Raw genomic sequence first — 21923 nt, forward strand, 5'->3', positions numbered from 1 at the left:
CATATGACTAGAGAAGGCATTGTGTGTACGTCATATTATTTTATTATTCGTATTTGTATGAAAGATGTCCCTGGACACCCAAGAGACCAAACAGAGAGCTAAGTGGCTGATTACTCAGATGGGCTAGCTGTGTGATATCAGGTAAAATCAATGGTTAAATGAAATTTAAAAAAGAAAATGGAAGGCTATGTAACAGTCCTGCAGTATGAATATACCATGCCTACCCCAATGTTAACGTACTGTACTGCTCTGCTCTTCCTATAGCCTAATTTTGGTCTCAGAAACGCTGGTTTGCGTGAAGCTGTCGGCTGCTCTCGGCTCTGTCTCGTGTCTCATCGGTATTCCTGGGCAATCCTCTTCGCGCGCGCGCCCCTAGTCCAGCAGCAGCAGCAGCAGCAGCAGCAGCAGTAGCGGCACGCGCATCTCAGGAGGAGAGAGGAGGACAGGGCATCTGCAGAGCTCGAGACGCTTCTGAGCGAACCTGGAATGACGCCATGAGCTCGCATCGTGTGTGATGAAGGTAATGTTTTGGTAGGAACCGCCACCGTAGGCTGATGTGGCGTCGCGCGAGGAGCCCGAACACGACCATGAAGCTGCTGTTTGTGGTGACACTCTTATGGCGCGAGGCGTTGTGCGGATCTCCGAGCGTCCAGATCGGTAGGATTGCCTTCTCTGTCATCGCCCCACCGTTCTCATCTCTACCTCCACCGTCCATTCGTCTGTCTAAATTGTCACCACCGTTCGCTTTCCTCCTCCTCTCATTCATCGTCGCCCGTGTCTTCCTCCTGCTAAAATGGGCCTATATCGTCTCTGTCCTCCTTGTGCCGCTCTGCGTACCGAGAGGCCTGCTGGCTGCACGGCGGCTGCTACTGCTGCAGTGCTCTAATTATGTCAACATTTTCATCTTTTATATGTGTGTATGTGCTTGTATGCGTGTGTGCGTCTTACTGTCAGTGGTGCGTGTGCGGGGTTTGTTTGTCTTCAAGGTGTTGCTTGCACAGCAGACTGACAACTGGCTAAAGCCAGGTGAAGCCACAGTAATTCAAATCCGGCACTTGAGACGTAATTCCTGAGCTCCATTCTTCGTTGGACTGCAACCAACCCCTGAAACAATGTATTAGCTTTTCAGCCACATACAATTGCGTTCAAATATATTCATAGGCTATAAGTAGACACACAATTACTTTCTTTTTTTTTCTATTGCTAGAATTTAAATATTCCATTTAGTTAGCTGACAAAAGGATTTCACAATAGGCCACTTTGTCAATCATTTCACATTGGAGAGGTTGAATTTACTTCATTTATTTTGCTGTAAACTATTTATTGTGAAAGTACACAAACCTACAAATAATTGATCCTATTATCAAGTAATGTGTATCCAAAGCATTCTTCCTGTGTGCCGTGAACCCTATTTGTCCAAATTATGTTAATACAACAAACACTTTGGCTACATTGAAGATGCAACTGATGTGAACCGTGTCTTTCTACTGGATACACCTGCAGCGCATATGCGGTTAGCAGCCATGGAGTTGTGTTGAGCCAAACTTACATAGAACTATTGATTCAATCAATCAAATAAGTCACCACCTGACAAAGGATTTGAACATCGCTGGTACAAATCAAGAAGAAATGAAATGCTGCTGCGATCTACTGCATTACTATACATGCATAACATGTTACTTACCTGCTTTACTTACTTTAGGTGCCTGTGCATGCTAATATATGCTAAATTAGCAACAAAAACACAAAGTACAGCTATGGTCGTATTGTTTTGCCAGTATTTGAAGATGGCCCGGGATGAAGAGATAAATGATGACCATCGTTATTGCAAGTCGTCCTAAGGCGTCAACACCACCTTTATTGGGAACCCATCCAATAGTTGAGACTTTTCAAATAAATATCACATATTGTGCAAAATGCACTTTTCCATGGCTTTTAAACATCATTTATGTCCTTGGTGTGACCCCCAGAGAAAAGACCACTCTCTCTTTTCTCTCGCTCCATCTATCAGAAAACAAGTGAGAAAACAAGCAGATCAGATGGGTTTCCTCTTCTGACGTTAGATGACGGTTATATGCCCCGTCCATGGAGTCGCTGCTGAATCATAGACCTGCTCACACGGTCACGTGCAAAGCTACTTGTTCTGTTGTAAGCTGCAAGGACCAACAGGAAAGTATTTAAGTAACTCGCTCCCATCATCTGAGGATGTGAAGACCCACAACAGGAAAACTCTTGCAATTGAGGAGGGTTTCCCCTTAAAAACTGAAGCTAAGGATGGATGTGTTCCTGCCTCCCGCGACCCAACTATAAACTTGAAAGCTGTAAGTTTCGCCATTTTTATGCTATTTTAAAACACTGTGTGTTTATCAGACTTTTAGCCTGTTAACATTAGCATGCTACTCTATTGTGTGTGTGTGTGTGTGTGTGTGTGTGTGTGTGTGTAGGTGTGTGGGCGTGTGTGTGTGTGTGTGTGTATGTGTGGATTTACTTGACAGACTGCCTTAAAGGGCCAAATGTGAAAAACAAATGGCAAAACTGTATGAAATTTTGAAGAAACAGTGACATTGTTGCTTGACAAGATTGTGTAGATAAATTACTTTATTTATGTTACATTTTTAGACTTTTACACTGTTTCTTGTTGTGCACCAAATACTCAACAAATGATGTGCTACCTGGCAATACAACTCTTAATGTAGCGAGTGTAAAGGCAAGCTGCGAGAGAGCAGAGGATAAATTAACAGTAATATCGTTGAATGACATGACAGTATAATGGTAACTGATTCTGCCGTTCTACAGGTGATCTGAGGGGCCAGAGGCTCAGTCCTGAAGCTCCGGTCTGATGAGGTGCTCCTGAACCAAGAAGATTCTCCTCCCAGTATGAGGAACCATTAGAGGAGAAGACCACTGACCTGCGAGCACCCTCATTATCTGACACAATTTCAGTATATAAGAAACCCTTTCAAGATGGAGCACGTGATCTGAATAGTTTACATACAAGTCATGGCCTTGCTACTTTTTGCATTATGTCTACCCAATTTATATTTTATTGTGTACAAATAAAGACTTTAAATGTAAGTTGTATTTCCTATCAATTATTTTGTTGTTTTCAATTAATAAGCTTTATGTACGTACACTGCTTAAAAGGGTGATAATAATAAAACATTTTTGATGCATATGGAGGGGTCAAAAACTTAACATTACTTAACATTCAAAAGTCTTTTACTCCACGCAGTAACATGGTGCATGATACACGGTAAGTGGAACCAGTCTGACATTCATGATGATACATGGGGAAGCTCCTGCAGTAATCAATACACCATTACTTTGGTTACATCTGTATGTTTATCAGGTGTCTTTTACTAGAAATCAGTAACTGTCTACTATTATGATCAAGGTTTTTGATCCCAATCTTAATCAATAGTATTGAGTACCCAAGTCACAATCCAATACATCTATTTTCATCAATAGTATAGCTGATTAGTGCACACTTCCAGTACATTGAAGGTATTCAAATCCCTTCAATGTACATTTTTTAAATGCTCTACATTTTTTAATGCTCTGCATTTGCATGAAGCAAAAAAAAAGTTTTTACTTCCACATTTGGCCAAATTAAGTATGAAATAAACCATCACTGTAATATTTTGGCCTTGTCACTTTGGCCTTGTTTTAAAAATGTCCTCCAGCATTTGTTGCTTTGGTTTAGCTTTTGTTGAATGAACTGTATATCGTTGATTGTTGATTGGCTTTGTGCTTGCGGTGCTTTTGTTGCCCTTGAAGTGGCGTGATGACTGGTTGTTGTCGCTATCCATTGCTGTCTATCCATGCTGTCCGTGGAGGAACACTATGCATCCTAGATGACAGCAGAAGAAGAGTATCACACTGAGCTGAAAGAAAACAAGTGTACATGTACTGCATATGGTAAAAACACACAACTACACAGTCTCATACTGAGTTTTGTTATAGTTTGTGGTGTTTAAAGAAGGGCCTATCGTGGCTGGAAATACAGACCACAGTAGAGAATCCCCCTAATGTCTAAGAGTGCTCTACCCACTAGAATCATCCATATTAGAACAACGATGCTGGAGAATCAAAGTAAATACAAACCCTGTTGCTCTCAGGGAAAAATACTATTTTTTTTACTTTCTGCGAGAGGGATCAGAAGATCAATACCAGTGATACTTGTGTCTTAAAGAGGTTGAAAGGATATTTTGTTTCTGAAACCTAACCAACATTAGCATAGTATGATAGCACATGATTAACTTAAAATTAATTGTATTGCCTTCTGTCTCAATCACCAGTTGTGGTGGTTCACTGTTACACCGTGATTAATAGACCTTAGTTTCTATCTTTATCTTCTTAATGTTTTTTTGCAGCTGAATCAGTTTGACATCATAAATATATCCGTCAAACACACATTGTAGACATTTCTGCCTGCTTCTTTCTGAAATTACTTTTTAGTTTTTCCCGGAAATTATATATTTATTCAGAAAGTGAGTTACAGTGTGGACTCCACGTTAGGTCTGACATCTTGACGGAGTAGCAGTGGTGAGGCGGAGCTTAGCGAAAGGTCAGTATGACTTCCATGCCAGCTTTCTGTGTATGGACGTTTTTTGGGAAGCTTGTTTCATCTTGCTTTCTTTCCCGTGCCCTCTCGTTTCCTGCTACCTCGTGTGTACAATTTGCCTCCTCTTTTCTTTCTTCTCACTCTCTATCAAGTTAAACTTTTAAAGCATTGCTTGGTGTATTTTATAACAGAGAAGGCTGGCAGGTTTCCCCCCTGCTTCCAATTTTTCTGCTAAGCTAGGCTAAACACATCCTTACTATTTATCCTACTTATGTACACAAAACTGTTAACTGTTAATAGACTGTTACCAATCCACTTGTCTCCCTTTTATGAAGAAAGCAAATAAACATGTGTAAATATTGGTACTACGTACAGCATTGAGAGTAAATGCATCACAAAGTGGCTTTTAATATGTTTGCAAAAATTTGAACAACCACAAACAGCAACAGGACATATTACATAACAATAACAACAGCGACAAACATCAGGAAATACACAGTGACATTCACGCACACAAACAGTTCACACTCCACTACCTCTGCTTATTTCCAGATGGACTGGATGTGTGACATAATTAAGCCACATCTTAGTCCCAGGACCGGTGGAGGAAGTACTCTAATCTTTTACCTAAAGTTACTGTGAGAAACTTTTCACTGGTTATGGGACCGTCTCAATTTAATAATAATGCGACCTACATAAATAAACGAGACCATCCATGAGAAGATTGGGTATTTCTATGTAGTTATTCTTAATGCGTGCCATCTGTGCCACCATTGTATAACTGTGTATTGCTCTGATAAACAAAAAAAGTAAAGTAGCCAACTAGTGCAAAAGAACATGACGCCATCCCACTCTCTCTTGTGCACTCACTCACACACACACACACACACACACACACACACACACACACACACACACACACACACACACACACACACACACACACACACAAATGCATTTATTTCTGAGAAAACTATAAGAAACTGATACCCAATAGACGAATACCCGAATAGTCGAAACGTCTGTGAAGTCTAATGTTGTCTTACACATAAAGAAACGACCAGAGTCACGTCAACACTGTATACAGCTTATTAATATAACACTGGTATCGAGCCTGGTTCTCTGTATCGGCCAACACAAAATGCCCAGGTATTACTATCAGTATCAGGACAGGTAAAGACTATTTCCACTAATTTACGCTGATATTTAGTCTTTGACTGTAGGAATGAAGCATATTTTCTACCGCTCAGTAAATACAGAAACTACACACTTAGCGATAGGTAGACGACATTACACTGGAGTTGCTAGGCAACAGCCAGAATCCTGTGAGAACACTAATTTGTTCCTGGACAAAGTTAGAAATGGATCGTAACGCAATCTGCGTGGACAAGGAGCTGGTGGATGGATACGGCAAACACAGGCTGTAAACTCTACAGAGATAGCTGGAAGAGAGAGAACTCAGAGTGAGCTGAATATCTGAGCTGAGGCTCTGCGCTATAACCTGAAGTGGATTATGAAATGATTCATGGAAAATGGACTGTGTGGGTGCTCTAGGGTTGATTGCAGTACTTTGCCGCTTGTTTAAATAGCTTCACATGTACCGATCTGAGCGTAAGCGTTATGAGATGGATATGTGTGCCTGGCTGTATCTACAGTCAGGGACATAAGTATTTGGACTGTGACACAATTGTTCTTATTCTCCGCTTTACACGACATTACACAGATTTGAAATGAGGCAGTCAACATGTGGTTCAAGTGTAGAACTTCAGTTATTTTCAATAAATATGGCATTAAACATTTAAAAATTACAGCCATTTTGACTTAGTCCCCCACATTTTCAGAGGCTCAAAAGTAATTAGATAATTGTCTTACAAATGGTTTTATGGCCACGTGTGATCTGTTCCCTCGTTATTGCATGACAAATTAAACAGATAAAAAGGTCTGGAGATGAATCTAAATGATGAATGTGCATTTGGTAGCTGGTCCAGGGAACTCTCAGCATGAGGACCAAAGAGGTGTCAATGCAAGTAAAGGAGGCTATTAAAAGAATGACAAACTACACAAAGCTATCAGGCAGAGAGCAGAATCATTAGGTAGCTATCTGTGACTAGATCCTCATAATCAAGAATCAATAATATGTACGTGCCAGCAAACTATGGAACATAATCACCACTCGTGCCACTAATGGGTATCATCCCCATCTCCGTCATATTATTGTTCTTCATCACTTTGTGTTGTGTCTTGACTAATTAGTAACTACCTGAATTAATCATGCATTGCAGTATTAAAACATGTGTATAAAGCACCTTAACCATTACTGCATCATCTAGTAGTCGTTAATAATTGGTTTGTTTTTTATATTACTTCATTTACAAATGGGGAATCCATCATTTATAAAGTATGAAATCCCAATCAAGAAATGCATAATAGTAAAGCTTATTAATAAAGAATAAAACATGTATAACTGTGTTTATGAATTGCATATTAATGAGTGTTTGAAAATTATAAAGTGTTACCAATTATTTTTGCAACAATCTTTCCTTCTAATTTCTTAATTCCATTTTGGATACACAACATATATGGTCATGTGAAAATGATTCTAGGTTACCATATTATGGTTGAAACATAAAATGTAAAAGTCTATTCAAATATTGGACACCGGGCTCTGAATGAATGAGCCCACGTGATGTCCTGACAAAGTTAATGGCCAATTATTAATAGTGGTCTCGTTTCTGATGACAGAAGCTCAGTGAGCATGTTAAGACTTGTCAGTCACAGAAGCCAATAATTCTGCCTCACACTCGCCTTATATGGCCCCGGCGTCCCTACTCAGGGTCAAAGATTGTGTGTGTGTGTCGAAATATGACCTCATTCTGCCAGCTCCACCACAAGTGTTTCAGCTAAGCTGAGATAGAATTGTTTTAATTGATATCGTTTTTTTTCTTCCTCTGTTTACAATTTAGCCTTTTTTAAAATAATGATCAACGTCCATTGTTAGTCCCCCTGTGAACACATGTTGGTACGTTCTCAATGATCGGACAATATTCAGCACATATGTTTCCAGATTCAAGATTGACTTGTTATATATATGTTTAAAATGCTTTACCTGTGAGGCTCCAAAAAATAAAAAATAAATAAAGTAAATATTAAAAGTTATATACAATATAATAGAACAACATATGATAACAAAATATAAGTAGCGATGCCATATCAGTCACTAAGCTAACCACTCTGTCTTTTGGTTCTTTATTTTAAATTTAAAAAAATTCTCAAAACCAAATCTGAAACATCTAAGTTATTGTTATTATTATCTAAAAATGTTTAAATAAACAATAAATATTCCACATCTGAAATGGGTGCTGACTGGAGAACTGCTCTTGAGGCAGCTCCACACAATCTCCAGATGCTGCTGCTGGGACGCTGGAACTGTAAATGCAGTGTTCTGAATATCCACAATGTACTATTAGAGGGATAATTAACTAATATTAAAAATACATTTAAGGTTGATTTAGAAAAAAAAATTAACACTTCCACTGCCGGAACTTAACAACCTTTAATCTGGTGCTTCCCGGTAGGCTAAACTTTTAATGGCGTGTTAACTAGATTTGGGTAATATGAGGAGATTATTGTGCAACATGATATTGGTTGGCCACAACTCGTGTCTGCAATAACAGAATCATATTCAATTATGCCATGTCGTTATATTCAGTCTCTCTTTATTTATCTGTATCATGTTTTCTCGATGCTTCACTGCACTGTTGTGGCCCGTCGTGCTCGCATGTGACTGATCTTTGTATCACTGTGTTTATATAAACACTGTAATTTAGGGGGTTGATAGATAGCTACAAGACTGCCCCGTTAATACAGATGAGAGATGTTTTTGTCTCCAGTGAAAATGTTGTTTTTTAAAGGCTAAATACCAATAAATATAGATTGAAGAATATTTACAAATGGAAATTATTACATCTATCTTTTCTCAATAAATTTGAACTTTTGGGCTTCGGACTGAGATGATTACTGACACCTTTGTGTGTGTGTGTGTGTGTGTGTGTGTGTGTGTGTGTGTGTGTGTGTGTGTGTGTGTGTGTGTGTGTGTGTGTGTCTAACCACTATCCCAATGAACAATCAACCATTAATCATGAGGACTTTTGCAAAGGCAACACAATATAATTGTGATTGTTGACGGTATGATGGCTCTTATTGCAACAACAATATACTGATTTGTTCCCCAGGGAGAAAATCCCCAGACATGTTTTTTTGTTGTTAATTTGTTGAGTTATGTAAAAATTCATATACTTTGTAAAACGCCGCACCCTATGTATTGTATACCCCTGCCTCTCGGCCAGCTGAGATACGATACAGCTAATGAATGGATGGATGTCTACAACTAATTATATATTCCTTATTGCATCGTATGCATTGTTTTATTAATTTCTGTAAAGCTTATTCTCAAACTGCTTTTACAACATGACAGTTTTTCTGTCTGTTTCTAGCCATCGTACTGCACATATCCATCTGCATTTTCCTTCATCCATCATTTTTGTTGTGTATCTTCTGCAGTTAAATACATTGTTCTGTTGCAGTAAGACTCCAGATGAGTTTTCATGGTATTCCTCTCACTTAAAGACGCCACCTAATCATTGTTGGAAAAAAGAACAGCTCCTTAGTGTTAAAACTAAACTAAAATGCTGTCTAAGATCGTTACTGATTCTGGGGCAGAGTGGCAAAACAACATGAGAGAAAACTGTGATGTTGCTTCATTATGGTGTGCAACATAGCAATAGTTACAACATGTTTTCTTTTTAATATAATTTATATTGTATAAATGCCTTTCTAACCGTGGCCTTGTCTGTGTCTGTCTCAGGTGGTTTATTCCCCAGGGGGGCGGATCAGGAGTACAGTGCATTCAGAGTTGGCATGGTTCAGTTTGGGATGGCAGATTTCCGACTGACTCCACACATAGATAACCTGGAGGTGGCCAACAGCTTTGCTGTCACTAACTGCTGTAAGTATATTTTTTATTCACACAGGTTTTCTTCAACATATGTTGAAAACGTGAATTCAACATAACATGCACAAACCAGGCAACGTTTTTGAACGTGTTGTGTATGCACAATATACATCACTGTAGACCTGTGTTTTAGTGAAATGGACCGAAGCCACAGACATTGACATGAATTTGGTGGGAATTTAATTTCTTTTGAACTGGGGCAGTGTAGAGTCATGTTACTTTTCAAATTCAGTAACTGTGTAGCAAAGAGTAGCAATGAGAAGGAGGACTCCGTGCATGCAGTATACTCTGTCTTCATCAGAGTGTGATGTAATGATGGCCTGAGGCTTGAAGCTCTATTTAAGTACAGAGTATTGTGATGGCAGTGAATGCATGCAGTCCTCTTTTGCTGCTGTCTACACTCTTGTTTTGCACCTGCTACAAACATATAGTACAAATACTTGGGACAACAGTTATAATGAGGAATATCTCTTTGTTACAGGTTCACATTTCTTTATACATTTTAAAAGGAAATAACATTTTGTAAAGCAGCAACATAAAATAAGCTGCCAATAATGTGGTTTGAAACTTTAATAAAGCTAAGGACAAGAGGCTCTACTTTGGTGCCGGTGCATGGCAAGGAACACGGCTTAATATTGACATTTTACTTGGGGGCACTGGGGTTATTTTCTTGATTGAGCTGGTTTGGCATGTTGGTGTGTTGCTGCAGTGGGGAGGTAAAATGTCAAATGGACTTGTACTTGTATAGTGCTTTTCTAGTTTTCCGACCACTCAAAGAGCTTCTTAACACTACATGCCACATACCATTCACACCTATTTATACGCTGGTGGGAGAGGTTACGATGCAAGGTAACTAACCACATGCGCTTTTGGGAGGAATTTTAAAGAGGTAAGTGTCTTGCTCAAGAGACATATACATAGTGCTGGGAATCAAACCGCCAATCCTCTGATTGAAGGACAGCAGCATACTGCCATCTTGATCCCATGAATGAGTGCACCACTCCTGCCACTCATACGCAGATTGGCCAATCATAGCGTAGCATCTGCCAGTTCTGGCCAACTTCGACAACAATCTGGCTCTTCTCCATAGACTTTCATGTAATCGTCATGCTAGTCATGGTTGAATGTTAGTGTAATAGTGATACTTGTAAAAGAGGTTGGAAGGACACGTACGCTACATTAAAAGCCTGAGAAGCTGACATAATCAGAGTATCTTAGCACATCATCAACGTTAACTAGCACTTATCTGCTATGCTAGCTTCTGAAAGTACCGGATACTGAATAAATACGCAGGCTGTTTTAAGGATTGTAACAGTGGATAAAGACCTTCCCGGCTTAAAAAGAAGAGTGTTGTTTGTTAAGTTCATTGTCTTCTGTCTTCATCGCCAGGTGATGTGGTGGTTCACTTTTACACTCTGATCTTTAGGCTTCAGCTTCCATCTTTATCTTTTAAACTGTTTTCACTGCTGAATCAGTTTGATATCCTGGATGTGTCTTTTAAATCCATACTGTAGATCTTTTTGTTTGCTTCTCTATGAAATTACCTTTTTGTTTTTCCCAAGAAATGATATTTATTCAGGTGGTGCAGTTAGTGAAAGTGTGGGCTCATTGGTAGCAATTACCCAGTGTGTTCCTCTGCCTCCAAACCGCTGATCAAAATAATGAAGTCATGCAGCCTCCCCCACACACACACATTTGAAACTCCAGTCCTGACAAAAGACGTTCTTGAGCAAATGAAGCACTTATTTCTTCTAATTTCCTCATAATAACTATTTATCTATTCCTTTTAATGTTTTATTGTTTTGCACCTAATCACAGAGCCAAATTCCTTGTATCTGTATTTAGGATGACTGGTCATAGTTGAGCCATGTTCACATATGAAGATGTCAGCTCAAAGCATGACCCAATTTTCTGAGCAGAGAACATACATCTATGCATTATGACAGTATATAATGCACATGAATGAAATATTATACCCAGGGAGATGAAATTAGACTTTGTATTTCTAGAGGAAGAACAAGGTCATTGAAGTAGGACAACCGAATATAGCTGTAGACAAAGGACTCTCTGTTTACACCCTTTAAATTAAGAAAAGCACACGTTCTGACATTACAGCAAATGTCAGCTCCCTTTGATAACATATAATAATACTTAAAATTTAAAAAAAAGAAAATAGCCCTCTTTTTCATCAGCAATTGGTGAGAATCACTTACGAAAATTAAAATGACCTTCATGTCATACTGATTATATTTGAGAGTTGCACATATCATACAATCATTTTTAGTCATGCTAGGGATATCCATATTAGCGCTGTCTGTTGTTCTATCTATCACTTCAGTCCAGACTAAAATATCTCTATAGAATTAGATGTATTGACTTGACTTATCTTAACTTGTGACTTTGTTTTCCAGCATCTCACCTCAGTAAGACCTCAGTTCTTCTTGTAATTGTTTTATTTTCAAATGCAATTATTTATTTTCTAGTTTTATAATCATTGTCGATACCAATTATCATTATTACAATACTCACTGTTGCCTCCATACTACCATCTATATCACTATCTTGTTGTTAGAACTGCTAAAAATATTTTCCAGGCCCTTGACCCTAATATTTATTATCAGCTGTATAATCTGCATAATCATCAGCTCCATAACAATATTATTAATTAATTAATTATTAATATTGTTAATTCCTTTGTCACTGATTTTGTATAAATGCTGCCTGTTTCCTGTGACTGAGTTTAATTTTCTATGTTAGTTTGTCTTCAATTAACGTGTCATTGAAACGTTTCCCTCTCTGTCTGTCCTAGTTTGTTCCCAGTTCTCTCGAGGCGTCTACGCCATTTTTGGCTTCTACGACAAGAAGTCCGTAAACACCATCACATCCTTCTGTGAGACGTTACATGTCTCCTTCATCACGCCGTCTTTCCCGGCAGAAGGAATGAATCAGTTTGTTCTCCAGATGAGGCCAGACATCAAGGGACCGCTAGTTTCACTTGTTGAGTACTACAAATGGGAAAAGTTTGCCTATCTCTACGACAGTGATCGAGGTAATGGAAGTCTAATTGTTTATCACATAGAGCATGTGACTTTATTGCTGTTGCTTCATGCTATATTAATATTTTAGTCAACACATTGTTTTGTTTTTTAGGAAATTCCTACACAGAATAACTTCTTACACAATTGTAATTGAAGGCCCTCTTGGTATTGTTTTTGAACAAGATGGGTGCTGAGTGGAATTTATTGTGTTGCATTTTTCCAATTCAACTGATCATTTGCGTGTGTTTCTGTGTGCAGGTCTTTCTACTCTTCAAGTAATACTGGACACTGCAGCAGAGAAAAAATGGGTTGTCACAGCAATCAATGTAGGAAACCACAAAGATGAGAGGAAGGATGAAGCCTACCGCTCTTTGTTTCAGGTACTGATTTTCTGCTCATGCTCAGCCCTGCACACTGTTAGTGTTCACACCACACATTTTTATAACACCAAGATAAACATAGGAAACATTCAAACTACTCTTTTTTTTGGATGTGTTTCAAATTTGGTTGGTATAATCCTTGGTATAAAACTAATAGTCAATACCTCAAACAATTGGCTCTTTACATGTATGGAACTTTTTGGAATTCCTGGAAGGCTTTTTCACAGAATGTCTCAGGATTATTGCTCTCATTTGATTTTTTTTATGTTTTCCCTGAGGATAAAGTCTGCTATGTTTGATTTTGTATGCTGGTTCTTTCCAGTAACCCAGGAAATAACTGCTACATGTCATTTCCTTAATTATAAACATTGTATGGGATTTGTGAAATAAAGTGTTACCAATACATTGTGCAGTGAGGTGAAGCATTTTTTGATTTATTGGCTTCTGTGATTTTAAGGAGGTCTGTATTGGTGCAGTTTCCCAATTTAAGTGACACAAATAGCACAAAAAACTTGAGTACAGCTTCCAAAGTTTGTCATTGACCTGGCCTGTGGTGGCAGGCAGTATGCGGCGTGCAGTGAGATGACTCACGCTCTACTGCACCTCTCCTCCGACTGCCAGCCAAAACCTTACTACGCCTCGGGGAATTGCCACTTGTTGTTTTCATGCTGCAGGCCTGCACAACATGACATTTAATACATATCTATTTTTTTAGGACCTGGAGATCCGAAAGGAACGACGCATAATCCTGGACTGTGAACAAGACAAAGTCAGAGACATCATGGAGCAGGTTGATTCCAGTTTTTTCACTACTTTATTAAATAATGATATCCATCCACCAACAAGAAAGATTATCTTACCCTTTTATTATTAAAATCTTTATTCCTCCTCACTCCACTTTTTACAAGCAATTTACAAATCATTTACTTAAAAGATGTAGTATTCTTTTAGTTCAGCCTGTGAACTTAAATATGTGTAAGGGTAAATATGTTTTTCACTTAAAAGCATTATCTATCGACTGGCAGATTTAAAATAAAACAACAAAAAAACACACACACAACAATGTTCATGATAGTTTTATAGTATTGACACAGGTTGTACTCTCTTCCCATCAGGTGATCACTATTGGCCGGCATGTGAAGGGATACCACTATATCATTGCTAACTTGGTGAGTATCCGGTCTGTCTGATTCAACCTGACTGCTATATATGACTGATAAATTTAGAATATATATATATATATATATATATATATATATATATATATATATATATATATATATATATATATATATATATATATATATATAAGATGTATGTTAAAGACCAGCAATTGATTTCACTTCATACAAAAGCAATAAGTGCTTTTCATGTTTTCCAGTTCAGTTCAGTTTTTCTTCCTCAGTGAGAAAAGTCCAGTCTGTGTTGGCTTGAACAAGTACACTGAACATCTTCTGAGCATGCCTCCTCCTGTGGGGAAAGTTCTCTTCTTTGAGAGAAGAGTAAAGATCCAGAAGTGATACTGACTTAAAGTGCTCAGCGATAGTGTATCAGGAGCTTTGCACGATTAATTTTCAATCTGGACTTGGAGACCGCAGAGCAAAGCTCCTGTAAGACTGACCGCCTGTGAGTGCTTTGTGAGGCAAAGCGCCTCGTGGCAGCACCGCTGCTCGTTCAGAACAGAAACTACATAACAATACACGCTTTGACGTCATGCTCAAGTCGGCAAGTTGTCAACACTGCCTCTCGGTGAGGCTACGGAAGCGTGCGCACGTACATAAATTGCCTTCAAAGTAAAAGCAGTGTCGCAGTATTTCATTCATAGCGTGCATCTTATTTATTTATTTTTCATGTTTGATTGACCTCACGCGGGCCGGACTGGGAGAGCCGTAAGACGCCAAGGTCTAAACTACGCCGTCTGGGACAGATTTAAAATGCATCACCTGTGTGCGGCAGTGAAAAGAACCTTCTAATGCAAAAAAAATAAAAAATGCAGTTCACCCATGAATAAATAAATAACGCCGTTAAAGGACCGTGTTAACGTGTTTTTAACTTGAAGATCTGGCAATGGTTGATTGATGGCTGACTGGTATATATCCAGTAAAGCAGGAGTAGTCCATAAGTGGGGTCATGGTCAAAAAGTCATTTCTAAGGGGATTGTTGGCACATGCTTTATCTTTCAAGAGATCTTTGACAAGTCATACAAGGTACATGCTGTATCTAAGTGTCTCTATCAGGACTTGGCAGGCATGCACTGGTTGAGCTTTAGCAGCTCATTTAGCCTTAGCCACATCGGTACATATATCGGTAGAGTGTAAATACAAAATCCTCAATTAAAATAACATTTCTGTTCTTGTTCCAGGGTTTTGTTGATGGCGACCTCTCTAAAATCCAGTATGGAGGTGCGAACGTGTCTGGATTCCAGATAGTAGATTTTGATGATCCTTTGGTAGCAAAGTTTGACCAGCGATGGGAGGCGCTTGAAGAGAAGGAGTATCCTGGAGCTGATTTTCGGATCAGAGTAAGATTTGACTGTTTATCATTAGTTCATGGGCTGGTTTGAATTAGTTTAAATTGTTTCAGGAAAAAAAGATGTTGGGTAGGATTTAGATTATCTGGAGATAGTCCAAGTATCACAGTAGCAAAATCATGCTAACATTACGTTTATTAATCTCTTTATACACCATGAGTGCAAACTATTTAGTTTTAAAGCACTTTGTGATGTTTGCTGTACAGTTATTATGCAATAAGGGACGAGAGGCAGCACTCGTCAATAATGTACTGTACTGTTCAAGGGTGTTGTTGAGCTTTGTTGTTGAAACCCTTGATTTTATATATATATATATATATATATATATATATATATATATATATATATATATATATATATGCTATTTTATTGCTTTTATAATATGGTTACCAGGGGCAATATAAATAGTAACAGTAATCTGCCTACAGCACAAAATAATTGTAGCCACCAAACATTGTGTATCACATTTCAGTAGCCTGGAGAAAATAGTCCCGTTTGCGTGGCGGTTGCATAACAAGCACACAGGACGCAACTAGGGACTATAAAACTGACTACCTGCAATTTACTGACCAGGCTGGTTGAAAGCAGGGTGGAGGATGACACCCAGCCACCGATGTAAATAAGTGTTCTCGCTGCGTCTGTCCGTCTTTACAAGTTACGCTACTTATGATTTACATGATCTGCGTTTGTCGTCACTTTAAATGTTGCCGCCGCATGGGATTGTGGGTCGGCATTATCTCCTTTCCTTTCGTTAAGGAAGGTCCAATGGTTCCGAAGCTAAAGAAGTTAAGTTAGGAGGCATGAAGCTCCTTTCCTTTGTGTTTAGAGAATTCGACCGGCACTTATCATGGCGGCCACGTAGGTACTTCCGGGTCATTTCCCTTCGTTAGGAAGGTTCCTAACCAAAAAGGACTTTTCAACTGCAGCCTCAGACTAGATTATTTCTAAAAAATAATTGAATCAACCATTTTCAACCATTTTTTAATCAACCATTTTGCTTATGGAAATGCCACAGTGGTCTTAATCTGATAATTCTGTTTTTGTGTGCACACAAACATACTACTATCATTTTATTGTAACAGTGATGTTCATTTTGCCCAAAAGTTCTTAATATAATGAGAAAATACTCAGTTTGGAGTAAACCACAATAGGCCTTTTCCAGGTGGCGATTTCAAATAGGCTCTTTATCAAATAGCAATCTTCAGGTTTCCAGCTATGAGGCATCTACTATTGACTTGCCATCTCCCCCAAAAGATCCCGTCACCCTTAAAATATGACAAAAATGGATCTATGGTAAAGAGTGCAGGAGTGTTTAAAATAGTGTCCTTTATGTTTGGAAATGTCATGCTCTGGATGGAGTTGCCATAGAGACCGGTGCTGTTCATCAGGCTGTGGTTTTCACTCCGGATGATGTTTTCAGAATCCGAACCAAAGGTCGTCTGATTCCACACAGCATGTTACAGAAGTAATGACGGTGTTTGCCAATGTTTCTGTGTCTTCAGTACACCTCAGCCCTCACCTACGATGCCGTCCACGTGATGACGGAGGCGTTTCGCTTCCTTCACAAGCAGAGAATAGACATGAGTCGCCGTGGCAACAGTGGAGACTGTCTGGCCAATCCAGCAGTTCCCTGGGCACAGGGGGTGGAGATCGAACGTGCCCTCAAACAGGTAACCATGGATTAGACACTGAGAAGAGATGTGTGTCTACAACAAGCGTTGCTGTAATGTTGTAATTGAATGAATATGAACCATAACTGCAGCCCCTCTATACTACCCAATTTTTGGGCACTGGCTCTTTAACCCTAGAACACTAACATTACACATAGTAACACGATCACTAATGTGCCCATGCAGAGGAAAAGTCATCCAAAGCTAAACAACCTGGTTCAGCATCATCTGGCAAAGCACTCTGGTGGCCAATCAAAAAGATGCAAGTTCACATTACTGGAAGATTACTTAGTAATGTGACCACATTACGACAGAAGATGAATTTACTGTAGCTGTGATAACTTTCCAGAGTTTTACAATCTTGTCTCATCGCATTATTAACAGCTGTACAGTATTTTGCTGTCTGATAAACCAAAAGGGCACTTTTTATACATTCATTGAAATGCAGGAAGTAATTTGTATGGTAAAACACATCCTGTTCAAGATGTGTTCTACTATATAAACACTGTGAACTTCAATTAAATCTAGAATGTTTGTTGTGTGTATTTGTGTGCAGGTGCGTGTGGATGGTTTAACAGGGAACATTCAGTTTGACCAGTACGGGAAGAGAATCAACTACTCGGTGACAGTCATGGAGCTGAAGAACAGTGGACCTGTTAAGGTACCTGAAGCATCAATTTGCATGTAATTCATATACTTATAGCATGTAGCTATGTGATATGTAACCTATATGTGTCTCTGTGTTTGTGTGTGTGTTTTTAGATTGGCTATTGGAATGAGGTGGATAAAATGGTGGTGACAAAGTCAGAACTTTACCCCAACGACACGATGGGAATGGAAAACAAGACAGTCATTGTCTCAACTATACTGGTATGTTGTGCGGGCCAACTGAAAAAAACACCCCAAATGTAACAGTCACAGTGGAAATAACCAAATGTACACAAACTCAAGCATGAGCCTAACTGGGCCTATACAGTTCAGTGTATTCTGTAAAGGCATAGTCAAAGATACATTTACAATACAATAAGTAAGTAAGTAATTTATTTTTGTGTTGTAAATGACCAACTATGTAAGTGTGTGTCTGTGCATGTAGGAAGCCCCATATGTGATGCTAAAGAAGAATTCTGAGCTGTTTCAAGACAATGACCGTTACGAAGGTATGTTTCTCTATTCTATTGTGTATATGTGTATATTTCTGAAATACCTAATTTCATACACTTGTGTTTACCAGTTTAATGAGTTAAAGCTACAGAAAAGAAGCTCTAGAGTCACATTTTTCGCGACCTTTGTACTGGTCACTCGCTAAAAAACACACAATGATACTTCCTCAATCTAACATAACACCGTCTTACAGTTGTGTGTTTTAATACAGTTCTTGCATACAGTTATAAATATATGTTGGTAATATACTACTTACTAATTGTTGGATGTCCTGATGCATCTCCGAGAAATCTCGGATGAGCAACTTATAATTAAGGATTCAACAGAGTAGTCTGTATACAAGGACGCTTAACGTTTCTGATGTTTCTGTTTATCTTTTAACCAATGCCAGGTTACTGCGTTGACCTGGCTGCCGAGATTGCAAAGCACTGTGGTATCCGCTACCAGTTAAGAATTGTGGGAGATGGCAAATATGGAGCAAGAGATGCAGAAACCAAGATCTGGAACGGTATGGTTGGAGAGCTGGTGTATGGGGTAAGATTTAAAACACGAAATTATATAATATCGCTTGAACATTCATTTTTTCTAATGTTGAAAGCAGCAGTGAGCGGTGAAGCAGATTCTATCTTCACACTGTGAACAAACAAACAAACAAAAAGCAACAAAACAGCCAGGCATGGCCGGCTGCATTGTCAGTGAGTCATCGTTAAAGTGTTACCTAAGCGCTTGTTGACAGAGATAGGTTGATAAACAGCACTGGGAACTGGCTGATACCTTATTTTTGTTAATGTAACAGTACAGGATGAAACAAAACCATATGATTGATCAACGCCTATCATCAGTTATCCGCTCAACTTTGATTTGTTGTACGTCACATCACGGTCATCACGTCTTGTGAAGCGTTAGTTGTAGCTCCATGTCACCTGTTTCCATTGAAAATATATTGTCAAACCCTCTCACTTGGTCTTTGTCTTCCCAACAGAAAGCCGATATCGCCGTTGCTCCTCTGACAATCACTCTTGTTCGTGAAGAGGTGATCGATTTCTCCAAACCATTCATGTCTTTGGGAATCTCCATCATGATCAAGAAGCCGCAGAAATCAAAACCAGGAGTCTTCTCCTTCCTGGACCCCCTGGCCTACGAAATCTGGATGTGCATTGTCTTTGCCTATATTGGAGTTAGTGTTGTACTCTTTCTGGTAAGTCACTCGGCTGTGTATAGATATGTTTTGTTACTACCAGGTACTCTTCTGTTTGTTGAGTGCCTGACGTGTAGTTAAAGCTCACAAATAAGATTTAGTTCCCAGTAATGCACATAAAATATTGCTTGCAAAACAAGCGTATGTGTTCCATCATATGGACACAACATTGTCGAGATCATGTAAAAATGTTGCTGAACTTCTTTGACAATCTGTAAGAGTCTGGGCCTGCTTTTACTCTACAACCCCAATCTATGATTTTGATGCAGGTTTATAAACAAGACTCTCTAATAAGTCAAAGCTTTACATTATTTTAATTTGTTTTAATTTGTTCTTGTAGGTATCCAGATTCAGCCCCTACGAGTGGACTCTAGAGGAGCCAGAGGACGGAGCGATGCCACTGACAACTGAATCAAACAATGAGTTTGGGATCTTTAACTCCCTTTGGTTCTCTTTGGGTGCTTTTATGCGACAGGGCTGTGACATCTCACCAAGGTTGGTATGGCAGTTAAATTAAAGGCTTCTCTTCCAATAATGTGTCAACACTGACTAATATACATGATAGAGGAGCAGTGTGATCAAACCGCTATCTATGAGCATTATTTGTGCTCTGTCAACGTGTCCTCTGCTTTGACATGACACCTGTGCTTGTAGAGCTAAAACAAACACAGTTAAGTAAAATTGTATAATTGTAAGTTCAAAACTATTAAATTTATTGGGGGAGGTCCTCAAAACCAACGATCTATCTGATAGATTTTGATTCCAGTAGAAATTCAGAATGTAATAGTAATTGCTGATAATTGCTGATTTTTTTCCCACTTTAGCATTTACATTTTAGATATTAAAACAAGACCGCAAACTTTCTGGCAACTTAACCAAATGTTTGAATTCCCCAACTACAAAGTTCTTTTGTTTTTTTATACCATGACCAGGATATTTCCATTTCTGAACAATTGTAGATCATTTTTTGCATCCGTTTGTGTGTGCAGGTCTCTGTCAGGTCGTATAGTCGGTGGGGTGTGGTGGTTTTTCACCCTGATCATCATCTCATCATACACTGCCAACTTGGCTGCCTTCCTGACGGTGGAGAGGATGGTGTCTCCCATCGAGAGCGCAGAGGACCTGGCGAAGCAGACAGATATCGCATATGGAACCCTGGACTCTGGATCTACCAAAGAGTTCTTCAGGGTACGTACTTATGTAGTGCCATACAGCTACACATGTATTATTTCACAATACAACAGAAGATGACACAATAAGCTCCACAGAAATGTGTGAAGAGGGTGGCAATGGGCATTTCTGCAAACGGTTTATGCTTTTACACCGATCAATAGTCGGTGCCGATGACACGCTGAGGCAGAAAATAGAAAGACTGTCAGAAACATTGATTTTAGAAATATTCTTAAAGTTGTCTTTGGAAAAGATTTTAAAGGAGAAGCACGCCAGGTTTATTAAAGGCCTGAATGGCACACAAACCACAGTATATCTTGAAGTAGTCGTCAATGGTATTGTCGTGTACTAAAAACATAATAATAATAAAAAGTTAACTATAGCAATACTATCATCATATTTTTGTGCAATATTATATTTTGTACCTTATTTTTTTTACCTTAAGTTGATTGTAATTCTGCGTAGGAGGACCGACCAAAATAAGCTTTCATTGTATCGAATATTATTATGTTATTTATAACTGTTGTTATCTGTGCATATGACAAAACATCTTGAATCTTAAAAGAACCCAAGTTGTACAAATTGAGTTGTTGGATCTCATCTACGTCTGTCTCTCCCTTTTAGCGCTCGAAAATTGCCTTGTTTGACAAGATGTGGCAGTACATGAAGTCAGCAGAGCCTTCTGTCTTCGTCAAAAAAACGTCGGAGGGCGTCCTGCGTGTCAGAAAATCCAAAGGGAAGTACGCCTACCTGCTGGAGTCCACCATGAACGAGTACATCGAGCAGAGGAAACCTTGCGACACAATGAAAGTGGGAGGGAACCTGGACTCCAAAGGCTACGGCATCGCCACGCCCAAAGGATCCCCATTAAGGTGGGTGGATCAGTATAACAATGCTAGCCAACCTGCACTGCCATGTACCATTCACACTACTAACCTGCTGCCTAGTAAATGTCCCTCTCCCCAAACACAGCTCATTTCCCCAATATTTAATAAGAGACAATTTGATTTCAGTAGTCAACTTTCAGTTGAAAGTGGATTCAGAATTTCCTTCACTTAGTGGTCTTGAGCCTCAGCCATAGTAATCAGAATACACTCGCTGACCACCTGCTATAGTTGTCAGGTGATTTCAGCCAGTGTGTGAGCTGTGGCTGTGTGTATGTGCAGCGCTGCTCAGGAAAATAAAGCACCACGGGGAGTCA

General features: G+C 39.1%; 1 protein-coding gene across 5 annotated transcripts in view; it reads left to right on the forward strand.

The window, feature by feature from the left end:
- Positions 1-368: 368 nt before the first annotated feature.
- The window catches only part of LOC137793020 (glutamate receptor 2-like), a 43955-nt gene continuing 22400 nt past the window's right edge, over positions 369-21923 (forward strand). For 2 of the 5 annotated variants that reach the window (XM_068588924.1, XM_068588923.1), the window contains exons 1-16: positions 373-657; positions 9429-9569; positions 12385-12624; positions 12872-12993; positions 13709-13783; positions 14109-14162; positions 15356-15514; positions 17026-17193; positions 17750-17854; positions 17956-18063; positions 18287-18350; positions 18746-18888; positions 19337-19552; positions 19893-20047; positions 20542-20740; positions 21347-21594. In XM_068588924.1, the coding sequence (XP_068445025.1) occupies positions 555-657; positions 9429-9569; positions 12385-12624; positions 12872-12993; positions 13709-13783; positions 14109-14162; positions 15356-15514; positions 17026-17193; positions 17750-17854; positions 17956-18063; positions 18287-18350; positions 18746-18888; positions 19337-19552; positions 19893-20047; positions 20542-20740; positions 21347-21594 (2300 nt within the window). In that variant the 5' untranslated portion in view covers positions 373-554. Of the gene's footprint in view, positions 658-9428; positions 9570-12384; positions 12625-12871; positions 12994-13708; positions 13784-14108; positions 14163-15355; positions 15515-17025; positions 17194-17749; positions 17855-17955; positions 18064-18286; positions 18351-18745; positions 18889-19336; positions 19553-19892; positions 20048-20541; positions 20741-21346; positions 21595-21923 lie in introns of all 5 variants that reach the window. The other 3 variants (XM_068588925.1, XM_068588926.1, XM_068588922.1) reach the window with 3 other exon arrangements.

Source organism: Clinocottus analis, unplaced genomic scaffold, assembly GCF_023055335.1.
Source record: "Clinocottus analis isolate CAN_PGR_092001 unplaced genomic scaffold, fCliAna1.0.p SCAF_22, whole genome shotgun sequence".
NCBI lineage: Eukaryota > Metazoa > Chordata > Actinopteri > Perciformes > Cottidae > Clinocottus > Clinocottus analis.